This window comes from Scyliorhinus torazame, chromosome 4, assembly GCF_047496885.1.
Source record: "Scyliorhinus torazame isolate Kashiwa2021f chromosome 4, sScyTor2.1, whole genome shotgun sequence".
NCBI classification, from domain to species: Eukaryota; Metazoa; Chordata; class Chondrichthyes; order Carcharhiniformes; family Scyliorhinidae; genus Scyliorhinus; species Scyliorhinus torazame.
Window position 1 is genome coordinate 215379259 of NC_092710.1, and position 22570 is coordinate 215401828.

Below are 22570 nucleotides of genomic sequence, written 5' to 3' on the forward strand. Positions count from 1 at the left end.
AAATAAACTTCAGCTGCTTGTAGCACAGTAACAAAGGAGTTGCCAATATGTGGACATTTGTCTTTTTAAATGTATGAAAACAATTACTATTCACTTACAGTTGGATACAAGATGATCAGAGGATTGGATAGGGTGGACAGTGAGAGCCTTTTTCCTCGGATGGTGATGTCTAGCACGAGGGATATAGCTTTAAGTTGAGGGGAGATAGATATAGGACAGATGTCAGAGGTAGGTTTTTTACTCAGAGAGTAGTAAGGGCGTGGAATGCCCTGCCTGCAACAGTAGTGGACTCTCCAACACGAAGGGCATTCAAATGGTCATTGGATAGACATATGGACGATAAGGGAATAGTGTAGATGGGCTTTAGAGTGGTTTCACAGGTCGGTGCAAGATCGAGGGCCGAAGGGCCTGTACTGCGCTGTAATGTTCTATGTTCCATAACTGTTACTGAACTGCAATTTTCTACTGATTCAATTTGTACTAAATTTATAATATAAAAGGTGAATTATATAGAATTTACAAAAGAGAAAACACATGTGTCTATAAGACTAATATGAACAGGTGTCCGCCATTCAATATGTTCATGGCTGATGCGTCATTCCTCACATCCACTTTCCTGCCCTTTCCATGTAACCCTCGATTCCCTTACTGATCAAGAATCGTGGGCAGAATTCTCTGATAATGGGGCGATGTTCCCACACCCACGAGAAAACGAGCACGAATCACTCTGGACTTTCCTGGAGAAAGTCCAGAGTGATTCTTCATTTTGAAGGGGGCTAGCAGGGCCCCGGAGTAGTCCTTGCAGCGCCAGCTGCCGATACAGGGCCCGGCACTTCCAGCTGCGAATCTGCGCCTGCAGCGGCAGTCCCGCACAATACGGCGGCCCCCGATTGCGGGCCTGGCTGTCCTGGAGGATTCCCCCCTCCCCCTCCCCCCTCCGGTGATGGATCCCCGCCCTCCACCTGGGCGGCCACAGACTGAGTCCACAGCCATCACTCTGAGCTCCCGCCGGGTGGAACCATGAGTGGACCACTCCGCCGGGAACTCAGCCAGCTGTCAGCGGAGAATCGCCACGGGGAGGCGCTGGACCGGATTGCCGGTCTGACGCCCCATTCTCCGCCCCCCCTTCTGAGTGAGATTGCGGTGTGGAGAATCCCAGCCCTTATCTATTTTATCCTTATACACAAGGACTCTTCCCCCACAGCTCTCTGTGGCAAGGAGTTCCAAAGACTCACAACTCTCAGAAGTTACTCCTCCTCACCTCAGTCACAAATTGGTACCCCTTTATTCTGAGACTATGACCGCTGGCCCTAGACTCTCTCATGGAGGTGGGGCGATACCTTCTCAGCATTTACCCTGTCAAGCCCCTTAAGAATCCTATCTGCAATTATATAGGGTGTTGGTGAGGCCGCATCTGGAGTATTGTGTTCAGTTTTGGTCTCCTTACCTGAGAAAGGACATATTGGCACTGGAGGGAGTGCAGAGGAGATTCACTAGGTTGATCCCAGAGTTGAGGGGATAAGATTATGACGAGAGGTTGAGTAGACTGGGACTGTACTCATTGGAGTTTAGAAGGATGCGGGGGGATCTTATTGAGACATATAAAATTATGAAGGGAATAGATAGGATAGATGCGGGCAGGTTGTTTCCACTGGTCGGGGAAAGCAGAACTAGGGGGCATAGCCTCAAAATAAGGGAAGGTAGATTTAGGACGGAGTGTAGGAGGAACTTCTTCACCCAAAGGGTTGTGGATCTCTGGAATTCCTTGCCCAGTGAAGCAGTTGAGGCTCCTTCTTTAAACGTTTTTAAGAAAAAGATAGATGCCTTTCTAAAGAATAAAGGGATTCGGGGATATGGTGTACGGGCCGGAGAGTGGAGCTGAGTCCACAAAGATCAGCCATGATCTCAGTAAATGGCGGAGCAGGCTCGAGGGGCCAGATGGCCTACTCCTGTTCCTAGTTCTTATGTTTCAATGAGATCATCTCTCATTCTTCTAAATTCCAAAGAGTAGAGTCCCAACCTGTTTAACCTTTGCTCATAAGACAATCCCAGCATACCGAGGATCATTCTAGTGACCCTTCTGTGAACCGCCTCCAATAAAATAACATCTTTCCTTAAATAAGGGGAAATAAAACTGTTCACGGTACTCCAGATGTGGTCACAAAGAACAAAGAAAAGTACAGCACAGGAAAAGGCCCTTCGGTCCTCCAAGCCTGCGCCGACCATGCTGCCCGTCTAAACTAAATTCTTCTACATTTCCGGGGTCCGTATCCCTCTATTCATGTATTTGTCAAGATGCCACTTAAACGTTACCTTCTTCCCTGCTTCCACCACCTCCTCCGGCAGTGAGTTCCAGGCACCCACTACCCTCTGTGTAAAAAAACTTGCATCTCCTCTAAACCTTGTCCCTCGCAACTTAAACCTATGCCCCCTCATAATTGACCCCTCCACCCTGGGAAAAAGTCTCTGACTATCCACTCTGTCTATGCCCCTCATAATTTTGTAGACCTCTATCAGGTCGCCCCTCAACCTTCTTCGTTCCAGTGACAACAAACCAAATCTATTCAACCTCTCCTCATAGCTAATGCCCTCCATACCAGGCAACATCCTGGTAAATCTCTTCTGCACCCTCTCTAAAGCTTCCACATCCGTCTGGTAGTGTGGCGACCAGAATTGAACACTATACTCCAAGTGTGGCCTAACTAAGGTTCTATACAGCTGCAACATGACTTGCCAATTTTTATACTCAATGCCCCGGCCAATGAAGGCAAGCATGCCGTATGCCTTCTTGACTACCTTCTCCACCTGTGTTGCCCCAGTCTCATCAGTACCTTATACAGTACTGACATACTCCAACTCTCTCAAAATAAGGGCCTACATTTCATTAGCTTTCCTGATTACCTATTGCATGTGCTAGCTTTCTGTTTTGTACCACAAGTCCCTTTGTATTGCAGCTTGCCGCAGTTTTCTCCGTTTAAATAATACCGTTCTTTTTGTTCTCCCTTCCAAAATGAAAAACTTCACATTTTCCCACATCTTGCCCACTTACTTAGCCTATCAATATCTCTGGATACAAACAGTTTGCATCCCTCTCATAACTTGCCTTTCCACCTATAAGCACAGGTGAGCATACGGAGTGCAGTACTACTCAGTAGAGATGTGTGAAGAGATCAGATCAATCCATAAGAGAGTCATTCAGGAGCTCAATAACAGCTGGGAGGAAGCTGTTTTTGTACTTGTTAGTGCGTGTTCTCAGACATTTGCACCTCCTGCCCGATGGATGAAGTTGGAAAAGTGAATATCCCGGGTGGGTCTTTATGCTGCCCCCTTTCCCAAGGCAACTGGAGGTGTAGACAGAGTCCTGGTGGGCGGGTTCGCGTGATGGTTCCATGGCCTTTCACAATTTTGTTGGTCTTCTCCAGAGCCACTCGGATGGGGGCCAAGGCTTCCTCCATTGATTTGCAATGGTCCTCAGACACAACCCGTCACTGCTTATCAAATTCTTTCACCAAGGTACGCAAAAGCATCTCGGCCTTTAGAGGGGTGGCCAGAACCAGAGGCTGCCTCTGCCATTTTTTCTGCTGACTAGCTTGGAGAGGCCATCTATTCCGGCGACAACTTCTACTGTCTGCCTTTTCCGCCCCTGGATTTTCTGGGCATTCCAACTATATGGGATCTTTATTTTCAAAAGAAGAGAAAAGGGCAGAATGTGCAGTACTCTGGCAGGTGCCACCTCGTGCTACACAATTCCCCCTACACAATGACACCAGAGGTCCCCCATTAGCCAATTCTCTAGCCATGCCAATATACTACCGACAATACCATGGGCTCTTAACCTTTTGTGAGGTACCTTGTCGAGCACCTGCTGGAAGTCCAATACAACGCAACTGCTTGCTCACCTCGATCCACTCTGGTTGAGACTTTCTCGAAAAAAATTAGTCGGCACCATTTCCCTTTCATGAAGCCATGCTGGCTCTATTTGATAAGATTATGATTTTACAAACGCACTATTACTTTCTTAATAACTGATCTGCATTTCTCCAACAATAAATGTCAGGCTAATAGGCCCATAGTTAACAGCTTTTTGCCTCCCTCCCTTTTTGACCCATTGCTGTGGGTCTGGAGTCACATATAGGCCAGACCAGGTAAAGATGGTAGACTTCCATCCCTAAAGTACATTAGTGAACCATATATGTAGTACAAAGAGCATCCTAAGAGTCTCTTATCCAGGTACCACATGCTCCTGTACACTCTTGTGCGCGCATGCACACAATATCAGCAATCATGACACTTGCCTCTTCCAATGAATCAATCTCCAGAGGTATGGTCCTCAGTGACTCTCTCCCAGTGGTCTCTATATCTTGCTTGAGGTTTTTGCAGCAGAGGTATGAACATCCAGGAGGTCATGACCCAGTGGCCAATTCGCCATACAGAAGGTCTTTGGGTATACAGCTGTCATCCATCTGGTGGCTGTGTTTGAGCCAATGCGGATGTCATTGGCTTAGTAATGAGTGTATGCTGATAGAATTAGAAGCACACGGGGTGGCAAGCGGCATAGTGGTTAGCACTGTTACCGGACGGCACCGAGGACCTGGGTTCGATCCCGGCCCACTGTCCATGTGGCGTTTGCACATTCTCCCAGTGACTGCATGATGTGCAGGGTAGGTGGATTGGCCACGCTTAATTGCCCCTTAATAAAAAATTTGAAAAAGAATTAGCAGCACACACTCCAAGACATCACCCTGCCAAGAAATGCGAAATATACACCTGAGACAGCAAAGGAGGAAACCATTCAGCCTTTTCTCCTGCCCAGCCTGCCAGTGCAGAGGTGTGCACTGAGGTTGCGGGCTTGGTAGACTCAGTTTTGTGTTTTGTTGTCCCACACTTTCCTTACACAGATTGGACATAACAGCTGCAGCTCTTGTAATGTGTGCACAGATTTCAGCATCAAAATGTACCAATGTATTGATGCTATTAGTCTCAATCTCATTTACTTGTTGCAATATGTTCCATATTCTTACCACACTTAGGGCAAGGATGATTCGTCTGAATTCCTTATTGGATTTATCATCCTTCTTTTTGATTCCCCCATGAGTGGAAGCATCATTTCTCTGTCTACTTTTATCAAATCCTTCCATGATTTTGAAGAGCTCTATTTTGTCACCCCTCAACCTTCTCTTTGCTAGAGAGGGGGGGAAAAAAAAGAGCCCCAGCTCGTTCAGTTTTTCCCGACGAGTATAACGCCTCATTTCTGGTACTGAATTGGATTGAAAGAGCAAAAGACGTCACTTTCATTTCTGGCAGTTAGTTAGTTTTAACATCATCTTTATTCCCTGGTCAGATATGGCATAGTGACCAGATTAAACTCTTATCTCAATAATGATATAGTGTAGATTTATTTGTTCTTAAGGGCAGCACGGTAGCATTGTGGAAAGCACAATTGCTTCACAGCTCCAGGGTCCCAGGTTCGATTCCGGCTTGGGTCACTGTCTGTGCGGAGTCTGCACGTCCTCCCAGTGTCTGCGTGAGTTTCCTCCGGGTGCTCCGGTTTCCTCCCACAGTCCAAAGATGTGCAGGTTAGGTGGATTGGCCATGATAAATTGCCCTTAGTGTCCAAAATTGCCCTTGGTGTTGGGTGGAGGTGTTGAGTTTGGGTAGGGTGCTCTTTCCAAGAGCCTGTGCAGACTCAAAGGGCCGAATGGCCTCCTCCTGCACTGTAAATTCAATGATAATCTATGATTAATCTAGGACAAAGGTTCGGCACAACATCGTGCTGTATTTTCTATGTTCTATGCCTCAACTCCCCACTCAGTAGAATGCCTCCTACATTGGAGGCCAGTTTAGATGGAGTTATGTGGTGTCAAGTCTAAATGTACTAGGGACTGGATTAGGTCTTTTTAAACTCACTTATTAGGGTTCTTATAGCCAGAAGACAACTCTGATTCCAGAGTGCATAGGCATGGGCAAACCCAATGTACCATCCAGCCTGAAGACTTATATTTACCGACTTCTGCCAACACTAGATAATAACCAGGAGAATTTTGCTTGTTCCATAGTTACATCACCCTCTTCAAAATGTTACTGAAGTCCGTGGAGTAGTTTAGGGTTGTGAGCATCACCGACAATGCCAACATTTGTTGCCCATCCGTAACTGCCTACGAGATGGTGGGTGAACCAACTTCCTGAGTCACTACAGTCCATTTTTAAAAAATTATTTGCTCATGGGATGTGGTATCACGAGCTAGCCCATTTATTGTCCATCCCAAATTACCTAGGGAGGTGGTGGGGAGTCATTTTCCTGAACTGTTGCAGTCCATGTGATGTAGGTACAACCATGGTGCTGGTAAAGAGTGAGATCCTGGATCTTGAGCCAACCACAGGTGAACGAACACCAAGTCAGGATGCTGTGTCACTTGGAAGGGAATTACAGGTGGTAGTGTTCCCAGATGTTGGTTGCCCTTACCCTTCTTGGTAAAGACTGCACGTTTGTGAGATGCTGTCAAAGAAGCCCCGTCTAATTGCTACTGTGCATCTTGTGGGTGGTGCACACTGCTGCACCCGTGCAATGGTCGTGGGCGGAATGGATGGGATCAAGCGGGTTGCTTTGTCCTGGAGTCAAGCTTTTGGAGTGATGCTGGAGCAGCATTCATCCAGTTCAGGGGGGGGTATGCCATCACAGTTGACTTGTGCCTTGTAGAAGAGTGGGGTTCAGGAAGCATGTTACACACCTCAGAGTTCCCCAGCCCCTGGCCTGTTTTTGTATGGCTGATCCAGTTCAGTTCCTGATCAATTGTAATCCTCATAATGCCATTCATTGGGAGATAGGTAGTTTCTCTTTAGTTGTTCGCTTTAGTTGGAATTAGTCACTGCCAGGCAGTGGGTGTGCACGTGAGACTGTTATTTGCCTTTTTCAATCCCACTTATCCCCGCTACCATTACCACCAAAGGGGATGCTGGAGGACATGCTAGGAGCAGCACCAGACATACCTTAAAATGGGATGTCAACCTGATGAAACGGCGGCTCCACAAATATTCCCATCCTCAGGTGATGGAGGAGCCCAGCAACTCACCACGTGATGTCAAGAAATGGCTGAAGAAACTGGATACTGCAAAGGCTATGGGCCCCGAAAGTATTCCAACAATAGTACTGAAGACTTGTGTGCCAGAACTTGCCATACCCTAGCCAAGCTGTTCCAGTAGAACTGCAACACTGAATCTACCCAGCAGTGTGGAAAATTGTCCGGGTTATGTCGTATGCAGAAAAACGAGGACAAATCCAACCCAGCCAATTACCGCCCTATCAGTCTATTCTGAATCACCAGCAAAATGACAGGATGGGGTCATCAACAGTGCTATCAAGTGGCACTTACTTAGCAATAACCTGCTCACTGTTGATGCTCAGTTTGGGTTCCGCCAGGGTCACTCAGCTCCTGACCTCATAACAAAGAACAAAGAAAATTGCAACACAGGAACAGGCCCTTCGGCCCTCCCAGCCTGTGCCGATCCAGATCCTTTATCTAAACCTGTCACCTATTTTCCAAGCATCTACTTCCCTCTGTTCCCCGCCCGTTCATATATCTGTCTAGATGCATCTTGAATCGTGCCCGCCTCTACCACCTCCGCTGGCAAAGCGTTCCAGGCACCCACCACCCTCTGCATAAAAAACTTTCCACGCACATCTCCCTTAAACTTTCCTCCTCTCACCTTGAATTTGTGACCCTTTGTAATTGACATCCCCACACTTGGAAAAAGCTTGTTGCTATCCACCCTGTCCATACCTCTCAATTTTGTAGACCTCAACCAGGTTCCTCCCTCAACCTCCGTCTTTTCAACGAAAACAATCCTAATCTAGTCAACCTTTCTTCATAGCTAGCACCTTCCATACCAGGCAACATCCTGGTGAACCTCCTCTGCACCCTCTCTAAAGCATCCACATCCTTCTGGTAATGTGGCGACCAGAACTGCACGAGTATTCCAAATGTGGCCTAACCAAAGTCCTATACAACTGTAACATGACCTGCCGACTCTTGTACTCAATACCCCGTCCGATGAAGGCAAGCATGCTGTATGCCTTCTTGGCCACTCTATCGACCTGCGTTGCCACCCTCAGGGTACAATGGAGCTAAACTCTCAGATCTCTCTGTACATCAATTTTCCCCAGGACTCTTCCATTGACCCTATAGTCCGCTCTTGAATTAGATCTTCCAAAATGCATCACTTTGCATTTGCCTGGATTGAACTCCATCTGCCATTTCTCTACCCAACTCTCCAATCTATCTATATTTTGCTGTATTCTCTGACAGTCTGCTTCGCTATCTGCAACTCCACCAAACTTGCTAATCAGACCACCTATACCGTCATCCAGATCATTTATGTATATCACAAACAACAGTGGTCCGAGCACGGATCCCTATGGAACGCCACTAGTCACCTTTCTCCATTTTGAGACACTCCCTTCCACCACTACTCTGTCTCCTGTTGCCCAGCCAGTTCTTTATCCATCTAGCTAGTACACCCTGAATCCCATACGACTTCACTTTTTCCATCAACCTGCCATGGGAAACTTTATCAAACGCCTTACTGAAGTCCATGTATATGACATCTACAGCCCTTCCCTCATCAATTAACTTTGTCACTTCCTCAAAGAATTCTATTAGGTTTGTAAGACATGACCGTCCCTGCACAAAACAATGCTGCCTATCACTGATAAGTCTATTTTCTTCCAAATGTGAATAGATCCTATCCCTCAGTATCTTCTCCAACAGTTTGCCTACCACTGACGTCAAGCATACAGGTCTATAATTCACTGGATTATCCCTGCTACCCTTCTTAAACAAAGGGACAACATTAGCAATTCTCCAGTCCTCTGGTACCTCACCCGTGCTCAAGGATGCTGCAAAGATATCTGTTAAGGCCCCGGCTATTTCGTCCCTCGCTTCCCTCAGTAACCTGGGATAGATCCCATCGGACCTGAGGACTTGTCCACCTTAATGCCTTTTAGAATACCCAAAGCTTCCCCCTTCCTCATGCCGACTTGACCTAGAGTATTTAAACATCCATCCCTAGCCTCAACATCCGTCATGTTCCTCTCCTTGGTGAATACCGTTGCAAAGTACTCATTAGAATCTCACCCATTTCCTCCGACTCCACGCATAAATTCCCTCTTTTATCTTTGAGTGGGCCAATCCTTTCTCTAGTTACTCTCTTGCTCCTGATGTACGAATAAAAGGCTTTGGGATTTTCCTTAACCCCGTTAGCCAAAGATATTTCATGACCCCTTTTAGCCCTCTTTATTGCGTGTTTGAGATTTGTCCTACTTTCCCGATATTCCTCCAAAGCTTCATCAGTTTTAAGTCGCCTCGATCTTATGTATGCTTCCTTTTTCATCTTAGCTAGTCTCACAATTTCACCCGTCATCCATGGTTCCCTAATCTTGCCATTTCTATCCCTCATTTTCACAGGGGCATGTCTGTCCTGCACTCTAATCAACCTTTCCTTAAAAGACTCCCACATTTTAAATGTGGATTTACCCTTAAACAACTGCTTCCAATCCACATTCCCTAGCTCCTGCCGAATTTTGTTATACTTGGCCTTTCCCCAATTTAGCACTCTTCCTTTAGGACCGCTCTAGTCTTTGTCCATGAGTATTCTAAAACTTACGGAATTGTGATCGTTAGTCCCAAAGTAATCACCGACTGAAACTTTAACCACCTGGCCGGGATCATTCCCCAATACCAGGTCCAGTATGGTCCCTTCCCAAGTTGGACTATTTACATACTGCTCTTAAAAAAAACTCTCCTGGATGCTCCTTACAAATTCTGCTCCATCTACACTGCCAAAACTACCTGAGTCCCACTCAATGTTGGGGAAGTTAAAATCTCCCATCACGACCACCCTATTGCTCCTACATTTTTCTATAATCTGTCTACATATTTGTACCTCTACTTCATGCTCGCTTTTGGGAGGCCTGTAGCAAAGTCCCAACAATGTTACTGCACCCTTCCTATTTCTTAGCTCTAACCATATTGCCTCAATGCTCGAATCATCCATCGTGCCCTCCTTAATCACAGCTGTGATATCATCTCTGACCAGTAATGCAATCCCTTTTACCTCCCTCTCTATCCCTCCTGAAGCATCTATACCCTGGGATATTTAGTTGCCAGTCTTGCCCTCCCCTCAACCAAGTCTCAGTAATGCCAATAACATAATTTTCCCAGGTACTAATCCAAGCCCAAAGTTCATCTGCCTTACCTGCTACATTTCTCGCATTAAAACAAATGCACCTCAGACCACCTGTCCCTTTGCGTTCATCATATCTTCCCTGTCTACTCTTCCCCTTAGTCACATTGAGTTTATTATCTAGTACCTTACTGGCTTTAGTTGCTGCCTCTTTACTGACCTCTAACTTCCTGATCTGGTTCCCATCCCATAACAGCCTTGGTTCAAACATGGAAAAAGAACTGAACTTGAGGTGAGAGCGACTGCCCTTGACATCAAGGTGGCATTTGGTATCAAGCAGCCCTAGCAAAACTGGAGTCAATGGGAATCATGAGGAAAATTCCCCACTGGTTGGAGTCATAACCAGCACAAAATAAAATGGTTGAGATCAGTCATCTCTGTCCCAGGACATCACTGTAGGAGTTCCTCAGGGTAGTGTCCTAGGTCCAACCATCTTCAGCTGCTTCATCAATAACCTTCTTTCCAACACAAGGTCAGGTGTGGGGATGTTCGCTGATGACTGCACAATGTTTAGCACTAATCTTGACCCTTCAAGCACTCCATGTGCAAATGCAACAAGACCTGGATAATGTCCAGGTTTGCATAACAAGTGGCAAGTAATATTCGCTCTCCACAAGTGCCAGACATAGACCATCTTCAAAAAGAGAGAATAAAATCATCGTCCCTTGACATTCAATGGCATTACCATCATTGAATACTCCATTATCCTGGGAGTTACCATCAACCAGAAACTGACCTGGACTAGCCATATAAATACTGTGGCTACAGGAGCAGGTCAGTGGCTAGGAATCCTGCGGCGAATAACTCACTTCCTGACTCCACAAAGGTGTCTGCGACCTACAAGACACAAGTCAGGAGTTTGATGGAATACGCTCCATTTGCCTGGATGAGTGAAGCTCCAACAACACTCTTAAGCAGCTCGACACCATTCAGGACAAAACAGTCCGCTCGATTGACATCCCTTCCACAAACATTCACTCTTTCTACCACCGAACCACAGTACCAACAGTGTGCATCATCGACAAATTGCACTGCAGGAGCTCACCAAGGCTCCTTAGCAGCATCTTCTGAACTCATCACCATTTGAGAACAAGGGCAGCGGATATATACGTACACCAGCTGGAAGTTCCCCTCCAAGTCACTCACCACCCTGACTTGGAAATATATCTCCTTCCTTCGCTGGGTCAAAATCCAGGAACTCCCTACCTAATAACATAGTGGGTGTACCTACATCATGGGCTGCAGCAGTTCAAGGTAGCAACTCACAACTACCTTCTCAAGGGCAATTACGGATGGGCAACAAATGCTGGCCGAGCCAATGAAGTCCACAGTCCATAAAAAAATATATATATTTTTTTTTTTTTTAAATCGCAAACTTGAAGACTAGTTGCAAATGTAATGCTGTTGAATTTGAAGGTAAGGTGGTTAGATTCTGTCTTGTTGGACAGGGCCATTGCCTGGCATTTATGTGGCACAAGTGTCATTTGGCATTTATCAAGCTAGAGCCCAAATATTCCGACCTTGTTACATATGCACGTGGACAGCCTCCGCATCTTGGGAGTCACAAATGGAAGATATTTGGAAATGCTTCAACCTTATCTATGTATGGGATGTGCATCATTGAGGTTGGGGATGTTCGTGGATCCCCTCCTCCAGTTAGTTGTTTAATTGTCCACCAGATTGACAACTGAATCTGGCAGAGCCGGTTTGGCCTTTACTGGATTATTGGGTCCAGGTCTATGCACCATACTTTTAGGAGGGATATGAAGGCACTGGACAGGCTGCAGAAAAGTTTTAAGAATGGTTCTCGGGATGAGGAACTTTAGTTATGTAGATAGATGAGAAGAAAATACGGTTGCTCTCCTTAAAGAGAAGGTTGAGAGGTGATTTGATAGTAGTGTTCAAAATCATGAAGTGTCTGTGGACATAGTGGATAGGGAGAAACTGTTCCCATTGGCGGAAAGGTTACAACAAGCAGACGCCAAATGTAAAAGTGATTGGCAAATGGAGCAGAGGTGACATTAGGAAAACTTGTTTTACGCAGCAAGTGGTCAGGACCTGGAATGCACTGCCTGAGAATATGAAATGAAATGAAAATCACTTATTGTCACAAGTAGGCTTCAAATGGAGTTACTGTGAAAAGCCCCTAGTCGCCACATTCTGGTGCCTGTTCAGGGAGGCTGGTACGGGAATTGAACCGTGCTGCTGGCCTGCCTTGGTCTGCTTTCAAAGCCAGCAATTTAGCCCTGTGCTAAATTTATTTACATCTGGTTCAAGTATTCCCCATATAAGCCAGTAGAGGCACATTCAATCATCGCTTTCAAAAGGAAATTTGAGAAAACATTTGCAAGGCTAAGGGAAAAGGGCAGGGATTGGAACTGGCCAAGTTGCTCTCACAAACAGCCAGCACAGACATGATGGGCTGAATGGCCACCTTCTCTCCTGTAACCATTCTATGATTAAAAGTATTTAAAATCATCTTACAGAAAATCAAGTTTTATTTTGTTAAGTGCTATAATTCATATCTCTACTCATCAAATGCAGTTAGCACTCTACGATCTACACCCAACTGGTTTATGTCCAGGCATTCAGATGATTTTTCTTTTCATAGTTATGCAATCAATTAATTACAAATGCATGGTCATTTATCTTCAGGGGACCACAGCAAACTACATTAGTTTAAATGGGCGGATTATGTTTTCTGACCTTTATCTTTGAAAGCATTGTTTTGGAACGCAAATAAATCACAGATTAAAAAGAAAAACAAAGACGATGAATGTGAAAGAGGATAGCATCCATACAAATCAAAAGTAAACCATTGTAATTATAAACAGACTGCTTGCCTCACACAAGTTTAATGTTTCACCTTTGGCTCACAGGCTAGGGACTAGTTTCAGGATCTTCAAACATCACAGCTGAGCTTTTGACATGATTGCTTAATTGAAAAAGAGGCAGAACTGGAGGAAACTGCACCAAACATTTTAAGAAACTTTAATATTGTTACCCAATTTCATTCTGGATTCATTGTGCAATGTGCAAGTTTTGCTTATGATAAAATCATAGAAATTTCAGCAGTTATTCGGTTGCCAGTTCTACATTAAAACTATCTATCTTTCTGCTCCCTTTTTTCCCCCAGACCCTTTAATATATTTCATCTATTTATCCAATTCGCTCCAAAAAGCATAACGGATTTGACCTCCTATGTATTCCATATCATAATAATCATCCTTATTTGAAAAAGGTCCGACTTTAGGGCAGCACGGTAGCGCCAGCGTCCCAGGTTAGACTCCCTGCTGGATCACTGTCTGTGTGGAGTCTACACGTTCTCCCCATGTCTGCGTGGGTTTCCTCCGGGTGCTCTGATTTCCTCCCATAGTCCAAAGACTGCAGGTTAGATGGATTGGCAATGCTAAATTGTCCTTAGTGTCCAAAAAGGTTAGGAGGGGTTATTGGGTTACGGGGATGCGGGTGGCTTAATGTGGGTCGGTGCAGACTCGATGGGCCGAATGGCCTCCTTCTGCACTGTATGTTCCTCTTTATCCCAAACGTATGCCCACGTTCAGCGTTATTCACAGAAAGAAAGAAACCAGGTGCTTTGGAGTTAAAAATGCACCCGAACTTTATTTGAAATGACTCTGTAATGTAACAGTGTAACCTCCGTGTTTTTGCAGTCTTTTTCGAAGCAAGCGCACTGATCCTCGACAGACCTCGGTAATTGAGTGCGTGCATACAAAGCTTTCCCCAATTCAATTTAAACTGATAAAACATTAACTAGTTGCAGAACGTCAGCTAACTTTGCCGATTGTAGATGCCCCGAATTGATTTCATAACATTCCCAACCGCATGAAAAAGGAAACACTTTATTTTCACTATTTAAAGGTTCCAAACAAAAATATTTATAGCGGGTTAGAAATTAAAAGTGTGCAAAAGATCAACAATCGATTTATATTCTGTTAATAGTGAACGAGAACATAAGACACCCTGCATGAATTATGAATGCGATCTGTAAACCTTCGTGTAGTAATCAAGGTTTCAACCTCAGTCCCTGTCGGTTTATGGTTTCTGCATTGTCTGCGCTAAAGGGAACACCTAAAGTTACAGCTCGGGCAAGTGTGACGGATGGGAATTACCTGATTGCTAAGATATCTCTTCAAACACTCCTCGCACACAGCCTTCATGCAACATGGAAGTGGTCGGATGGGTTTGTCATCCAGGCAGACTCGGCAGGTCAAAATAATAAAATGTTTATACTCTCCGGGGTAAGGGGTCCCCGCCGAATTCATGTCGACCTGCCGGGAGATACTAAAAGGCTCCCTGGCGGGAAGTCCGAAACCTGCCGGTGCCGGGGGCAGGGCGGCATCCTGACCCGTCCATCCACTCGAGGCAGTCGGTGCGGCTCGGCCCGAGTCAGAGGGCTCCTCAACCTGCCCCCCTGTCTCGTCCTGCAGCGACGAGCTCTGGTAATTCTCGTTCTCCACGCAGTAGACGGTGCAGTAGACGTGCTGCGAGCTCTCCGAGCCGGGCTGCTGGGTGCCGGGCGCGAGGCGGCTGGCACGCTCCCCATTGTCCTGGCGGCCGGCCGCGGCATTCTGCGTCCCCGTGCCATCCGGACCACGTTCCATCGTCTCCCTGTTCCCCGCCGCGGCTTCATCCTCGCTGGGCACAAGCGTGTCCCCCCCATCTCTCACACTTCCATCTTCCATTCCCGACTTTCAATCCCATAGGCACAGCTCCAAACAAGCCGAGTCCTGCATCTGCTTCCGGGTCCCAATCCCCACTCCACCCCCTCTCTCCACACAATCGCCACTCAAAACAGCCAGTCACACTTCATGTGTGTTTTCTCTCTCTCTCTGCTGTCCAGCTATTTTTGTTTAAACATAACATCTCGGGAATGTCGGCTTTCCCTTTCCCATAATTACATGCTTTCAGGGCACGGAGTCCATATTTCAGTCCCAAGCCGATTCGCAAAAGGTAGGTTTAACAACAAATCCCACAAAAATCCGCAGCTCCCTTTAAGTTGCCGCGCAAGCCATTTCCCAGATTCACACTTTCACAACAAAGTCGGGTTCGTTTCAGCTGTGTCGAGTTGGGCGCTTACTGTATTTACCCATATAGACCGGCAGCTTTAACGTACCGTATTTATCATGGTAAACCTTCTCGAAAATCACTCGAAGAAACGATGTGGTTGGCGTTCGTTGAACTGATGCAACAACGGGGTAACCGCTGAACCATAGACCAAAAGAGGAAATGCTGGAAAATCTCAGCAAGTCTGGCAGCATCTGTGAGGAGAGAAAAGAGCTAACGTTTCGAGTCCAGTAAGAAGCCTGACAACACCAGGTTAAAGTCCAACAGGTTTATTGGGAATCACTAGCTTTCAGAGTGTACCTCCTTCATCAGGTGAGTCTCCGAAAGCTGTTGATTCCAAATAAACCTGTTGGACTTTAATCTGGTGTTGTATGACTTCTTACTGTGCCCAACCCAGTCCAACGGCAGCATCTCCACATCATGGCTAATTTCGGGTCTAGATGGCTGGACTCGAAACGTTAGCTCTTTTCTCTCCTTAGAGATCCTGCCAGACCTACTGAGATTTTCCAGCATTTTCTCTTTTGTTTTCAGATTCCAGCATCTGCAGTAATTTGCTTTTATCCACTGAATCGAAGATATCAATTTTGATCTACTTGCTCGACCATTTTTTGAAAAGAACACAAGGGCTGGATTCTCCGATTTTGAGGCGAAGTCCCCACGCGGCCATGGAAACGGTGGCATTTTACGACAGAGAAAATGGCGTAAAATGGCCACTGATCCTCCGTTTGGCTGGGGCCTAGTATCAAGGCAGCGTAGAGCACCCGGCTCTAGCTGCCGATACGGCCCAGAGAATTGCCAGGTCTGTGGCCGCGCATGCACATGGCAGCGGCCTTCAGGCGCCGGCCACTCGCGGACCCAACCTGCGGAATAGTGCACCCCTTTTAGCTGGCTCGCACACCCTGGACCACCCCCCAACAGTGGCCCCAGCCCCTGGTGAAGTCCCCCCCTGCCCGTGGATCGTCCCTCCCCGACTGGCGGCGCAGGACTGAGCCTGCAGCCACCACGCCAAGTTCCCGATGGATGAGACCACACACGAGCGACGCATTCAGGAACTCGGCCGGTCGGGGGCGGGGCATCGGGGGGCCTCAGGCAACACCCTGAGGCCGTCGGTACGGTGCAAGGTGTACTCCGTGAGTACGGCGCTTTGGAGGAGGCAAAGCATCGCGAAAGCGACGCCGCCCCCGAGTTGGTCGAACAGGGATTCTTCGGCTGATCGCCAAATGCGATTTTGGCATTGGCAACTGTAGAATCCCGGCCAATGTATTTTGCAGCTGATGGCGGGGGGCGGGGTAGAATTCTCTCCAAACAGATATTTTACATATGGATACATGATAATATTAATAAAACCAAGTAAGAATGCTGAGGTGAGGTGAAGAGTAATCCCTGGGTATTGAAAATTTCTAGCCATCCGATCTAGCGGAAATAGGTCAGCTGCCCAAAAGCCACTGACTGCCCAGCCATCCCAGGGTCATAAAATAAACTGGCTGAAAATTTAGTCAAGCCAGGAGCTGTTCCAATTGGTTGAAATGTTGATGGTGGATGTGTGTGACTCTCTGGCTGAAACAGGCATGCAACGGAGAAATCTGCAAAATGGGAAGGAACAAGTTGCAGGTCAATATTGCATACAGCAGGCCTGAACACAAGTGCCACGTTTGTCTTGGTGGTGGGGGAAATCCAACCAGAAACCCTTTGATTGGTGATGCTGGTGTCATGTGGCCCATGACCCACTTAAATTCCTCTTTCAGGTTCAGCTGACAAAATCTAAAAGAAACCCGCTCCCCCACTCAGACCGCGAAGGAGTCATCAGGGTGGTGTAGGATTGACTGTCCTTGTATGCAGGGCCCTTTCATTCTACTTAATAGAATCAAACTAGGTAAGATCTAGCTTGTTCAAATGGAGTAGTGAGTGAATGGATGGAATCATGAGACAGATCTGTGAAAATGCAAATTGGAATATGAACTCATTGAAGCAATGGCATTTCTGTGGGTTTTATAAACTGTTACACTTCTAGAACTGATAATGCAATTAACAGAAGACAATTGTTTTATTTAGGGCAGGACAAGATGTACTTAACTCCCACAGATTTTAAGGATTAATTTCTGCGAGGGCCCTTTATAAAATGTCAAATTGAAGTTAAAAACCAGGATAGAAAGTTCTGAACTACAGCTGCTGATATTGATATTATTGTCTTGCATCTTATTAACTATTATTTCCTGTATTACACTCTTTTAAAGGGGAAAATGAAAAAAAGCTCAGTAATTGTTGAATAAAGGTCAATGATCCAACAGCTTTGCCACCCGCCAGCAACATGCTCTATCGTAGGTTGATGAAAAAGATCAGTGGAGCCAATTCGTTGCCTTATGAGTGCCCTCGGATATACTTGCTATTCTACATTTGGGACCTCTTAGACATACTTGGCACAATAAAAATTTTCAGCTATTATAAAAGGGGACCACTAACGTAGATGTGTATCTCTGTCATTCCACCCGATGTTGACATTTTTACTGCTACTCAACAGGATTTCAGCCAACGCTTCCAGATTTTAAAAAATAAGCTAGTCTTACTCACCAAAATTAAAGGCAGTATAACCTCCATTTGAGCCGTACCTCTGTAGCATAGAGGACATTAACATACACATTTCCACCTCCAAATCCATACTGACTTTCATGATAACAAAATCACAGAAAACCATCATAATGATAAGTTCATCTTGGGAGCAAGACTTGGGCCATCTACTGATAAGTGAAAATGTGGGGTGGGGAACAGTTTAGATCCTGACTTTAAACTTGCACCCACTAAAAAGTAAAAATATCAATTGGTTACCAAGTTGGGCATCTTGCTGCATAGAATTGTATGTTCTATTCAGTGAGATAGGGCCAAGTCTATACCCCATGACATCTGCCTGATCACATCAGTATTAGTCATGCAAAGCTCCCAATGACATCCCACATAGTCAACACTGATCATTACTTATTCTTGTCGGTTTGAAACTATCACTCATCAAAAATGCAAGCAGACCTCGATGGTGGCACAGAGGTTAACACTGCTGCCTCACAGCGCCAGAGTCCCAGGTTTGATTCCGATCACAGGTGACTGCTTTGTGTGGAGTTTGCACGGTTTCTCCGTATCTGTGGGTTTCCTCCGGGTGGTCCGGTTTCCTCCCACAGTCCAAAGATGTGCAGATAAAGTGGATTGGCCATGCTAAATTGCCCCTCAGTGTCCAAAGATTAGGTGGGGTTACATGGATAAGGTGGCGGATTGGGCCCAGGTGAGGTGCTCTTTCGGAGGGTCGGTGCAGACCTGATGGGCCGAAAGGCCTCCTTCTGCACTATTGGAATTCAATGAACTTCGGGAAAGCCAATTAGTCTTGGCTTGCAGAGACTGCTGAATGAATCAATGCTACTGCCTCCCATTAATAATAATAATCTTTATTAGTGTCATAAGTATGCTTACATTAACACTGCAATGAAGTTACTGTGAAAATCTCCTAGTTGACACACTCCAGCGTCGTTCGGGCACATTGAGGGAGAAATCAAAATGTCTAATTCACCTAACATGCAACTCGCTCTTGTGATAATTGGCCAACTACAGAAACATGATGCTCATCTTGCTTCTTGGGCATCATTTTCAACTGGTTACTAACAGATAAAAAACATCTACTGAAAACTGCTGAGAAAGTAAAACCCAGTAAACCTCATTGCTAAACTTGCGAAGCTGATAAGGGAGAAAATAGCTGCACTTTATGTTCATCTACGAAATTGAACTGATGAATACTCAACTATATGCTACTATGTATCACGTATCAGGCACATTACATCCCACTTCTCTCCAATGGTCCTCTGAAACAGCTCCTCAACATCTTTAGTATTCCGATACAGTACAGAAATTAGTGAATAGACTGATAAAATCATGTTGCAATACACATTTATTTATTCTGGTTGGCTTTCTACTGGACACCCAATATGGTCAACCTTTCTTGATTCGTTTGAAATTTCTTAGCAACATACTGATATGATGAGTGTATAACAGATACCTCACTTCACCATATAATCTCCAACCGTACTTGTGAACTGGACAGCAACTGTGCACATCAAATCTTCACTGAAGGCTTTGCGTGGCAATAACAAATCCCTTGTTGATAAATATAAATGTCTCTAAATCATGCCCACTAGCTAAAGTGTATGGTGATTTGAGTGCTTTGTGAAGACAATGACCTAGGATTACCTGATGGAATATTATGACAAGTTTTCATACGCTAAATAATAAATTCCAAATCTACTTTTTAAAAAATATTTAATATGAAAAGCTGGGTCCTGGCACTGTTTCTTGGCACAGCTCACCAGATCGAAACTGTTACTTTTATGCTAAACCTTTCCCTCTACCTTTCAATAGTTTTTCTAGTTACATTAAAAGATTGCCTACAAATCCTTTCACCTCAATGACATTCTCTTGTGTGGTACCTTATTAAATGCCTTCTGAAATCCATTGAAGATCTTACTGCTGTCAAAGCATTCTGTTAGTTAAACTACATACACCTTTTCTGAAATTTAAGTCAGCAATTCCTAATACAAGACGTGTTTACTTTGATCCTGGTGCATTCTATCAAGTTTCTCACTATCGATAATAAGCTATTTGATCTTATTTTGAATAAATGGGCACTCTTTGTTCATACCTCCAATATCCAGTAAACTGTGATTTTCAGATTATATATCTTCAATTTCCAAACTGATCTATGTTGATACTTTTGGTGGAGTCATCTGATCCTAAATAGTTATCTGTGACAATATTATAATTTTTTGCTGATAATATTCAACTACACTTCACCACCATCTCTGCTTTTTTTTTAAACATAGAATTTACAGTGCAGAAGGAGGCCATTCGGCCCATCGAGACTGCACCGGCTCTTGGAAAGATCACCCTACCCAAGGTCAACACCTCTACTCGATCCCCATAACCCAGTAACCCCACCCAACACTAAGGGCAATTTTGAACACTAAGGGCAATTTATCATGGCCAAGCCACCTAACCTGCACATCTTTGGACTGTGGGAGGAAACCGGAGCACCCGGAGGAAACCCACGCACACACGGGGAGGATGTGCAAACTCCGCACAGACAGTGACCCAAGCCGGAATCGAACTATCTTAAAATTATCAGACTGCTTGTTTGACATCCTGTACTGGATGAGCAGAAATTTTCCGCAATTAAATATTAGGAAGGCTGAGATATTATCTTCAGTCCCTGATACAGCCTCTGTTCCCTAGCAACCAACTCCACCCCTCCCTCTGGCAACCAACTGTTCGCAACCTAGGTTTCACATGTGACTCAGATGAGCTTCCAAACGTTTACCGCGCCATGACTAAAGTTGCCCTATTTTTATCTCTAGAACATTGAACCTCGCTGCCCTTGCCTCGGCAGGTCTAGACTTGACTTTCTAATGCAGGGTTTCCCAAACTTTTCCAGCCACAGATCCCTTTTGACTTCCCAAGACGGAACCCTGAGACGAATCCTTATTGTGTTGAAGAGTTAAAACACAAAAAATATGTATTTTTGCGCAATAGGTGCAAACACACAAAAACGTAACTGAGAGAAGTCTTTTCTATTTTTTATGTGTATATTTATTATAATTTAAAAGTTCTCTTATTAAAAAATTACTTCAGTTCTTACCTGTTTGTCATTTTTAATGGGAGGAGTGATGCTATTCTTTTGGTTCAATTGGTTAATAGGAGGAGTCATGCTGGATTCTCATATTTGACACATACTCACACACATGCTCTCACCTCTCAGACACCCACTCACTCACCTCTATTTCTCACATATCTCTTTCTCACAAAAACTTTCACTTCTCTCTCCCTTTCTCTTTCACATACACGACAACCACACGATCACTTCTCTCAGCTACACATATTCGCTGTCACCTCTCCCTCTCACATACAAACACACACTGACCTCTATCGTACACAGACTGACATGTACACCTCTCACTCACATATGCTCACTCATCTCTCTCTCTCACACACATACCTCTCTCTTCACACACACCTCTCACTCACATACACCTCTCTTTGTCTCTTACACATACACACGCTCTCCCTCTTACACACTCACTCATCTCTCCCATTTACTCACACACACATCTCTCTCTTACACATACACATACAAACCTTCAACCCTCTCTTGCACATGCCTTCGATCCCCATTTGCCTTGCACCCCAACCCTGGCCTCTTTTTCCAACTTGCCACGCTCTCACTCTTACTCCCACTCTCGCCCAAGACCCCTGCACTTGGTCTGACAGCTGCTTCTCCCACTCACAGTTCTTGTGGAGACAAAGTCCCGTCTTCATATTGAGGATACCCTCCATCATGGTGTGTGGCACTAGCACTGTGCTGAATGGGATAGACTTTGAACTCAAGCAACTCAAGACTGGACATCAATGAGGCGCTGTGGGCCATCAGCAGCAACAGAATTGTATTCAGCCATAATCTGCCACCTCATGGCCTGGTATATCCCCCATTCTACCAGTACTACCAAACCAGGTGATCAATCCTGGTTCAATGAAGAGAGCAGGAGAGCATGCCAGGAGCAACATCCATCAGGCATACTGAAAAGTGGGGTGTTGACCATGTGAAGCTACAACATAGGACTACTTGTGTGCCAAACAACATAAGCAGCAAGTAATAGACAGAGTTAAGTGATTCCACAACAAACGCATCAGATCTAAGCTCTAGTCTTGTCACAGCCAGCGTGAATGGTGCTGGACAATTAAACAACTCACTGGAGGAGGAGAGTCCACAAATATTCCCATCCTCAATGATGGAGGAGCCCAGTACGTATGTGCAAAGGACAAGGCTGAGGCATTCACAACAATCTTCAGCCAGAAGTGCCAAATGGATGATCCATCTCGGTCTCCTGGGGAGAACCCCAGCATCATAGATGTCAGTCTTCAGCCAATACAATTCACTCCACATGATATCAAGAAACAGTTGAAGGCGGACTTCCAGCGATTGCGGGCGGGAGGCAGCCGCACACTGGAGGGCTCCTGCTCGGGAATAGAGAAATTCGGAGTTTTAACGCCCGGTCCCGGGGCAACAGAGGCTGAAAAGGCTGTAAGAAGTTACATGGAGGAGAAATGTCCAAGTTTGGGAGAAAAACGGCCGTGAAAAAGGGGGCTAATGAAAGTCCGCCGGTGAGTGAAAAAGTCAGCACAGGAACTGTAAGGAAAGTGGAGGCTGGAGCACCGGGGAGGC

General features: G+C 45.5%; 1 protein-coding gene across 1 annotated transcript in view; it reads right to left on the reverse strand.

Moving 5' to 3' along the window:
* Positions 1 to 15323, reverse strand: part of rnf217 (ring finger protein 217) — a 192068-nt gene extending 176745 nt beyond the window's left edge. The window contains exon 1 of the mRNA XM_072499277.1: positions 14370 to 15323. Within this exon, the coding sequence (XP_072355378.1) occupies positions 14370 to 14942 (573 nt within the window). The 5' untranslated portion in view covers positions 14943 to 15323. The remainder of the gene's footprint in view (positions 1 to 14369) is intronic.
* Positions 15324 to 22570: the final 7247 nt, after the last annotated feature.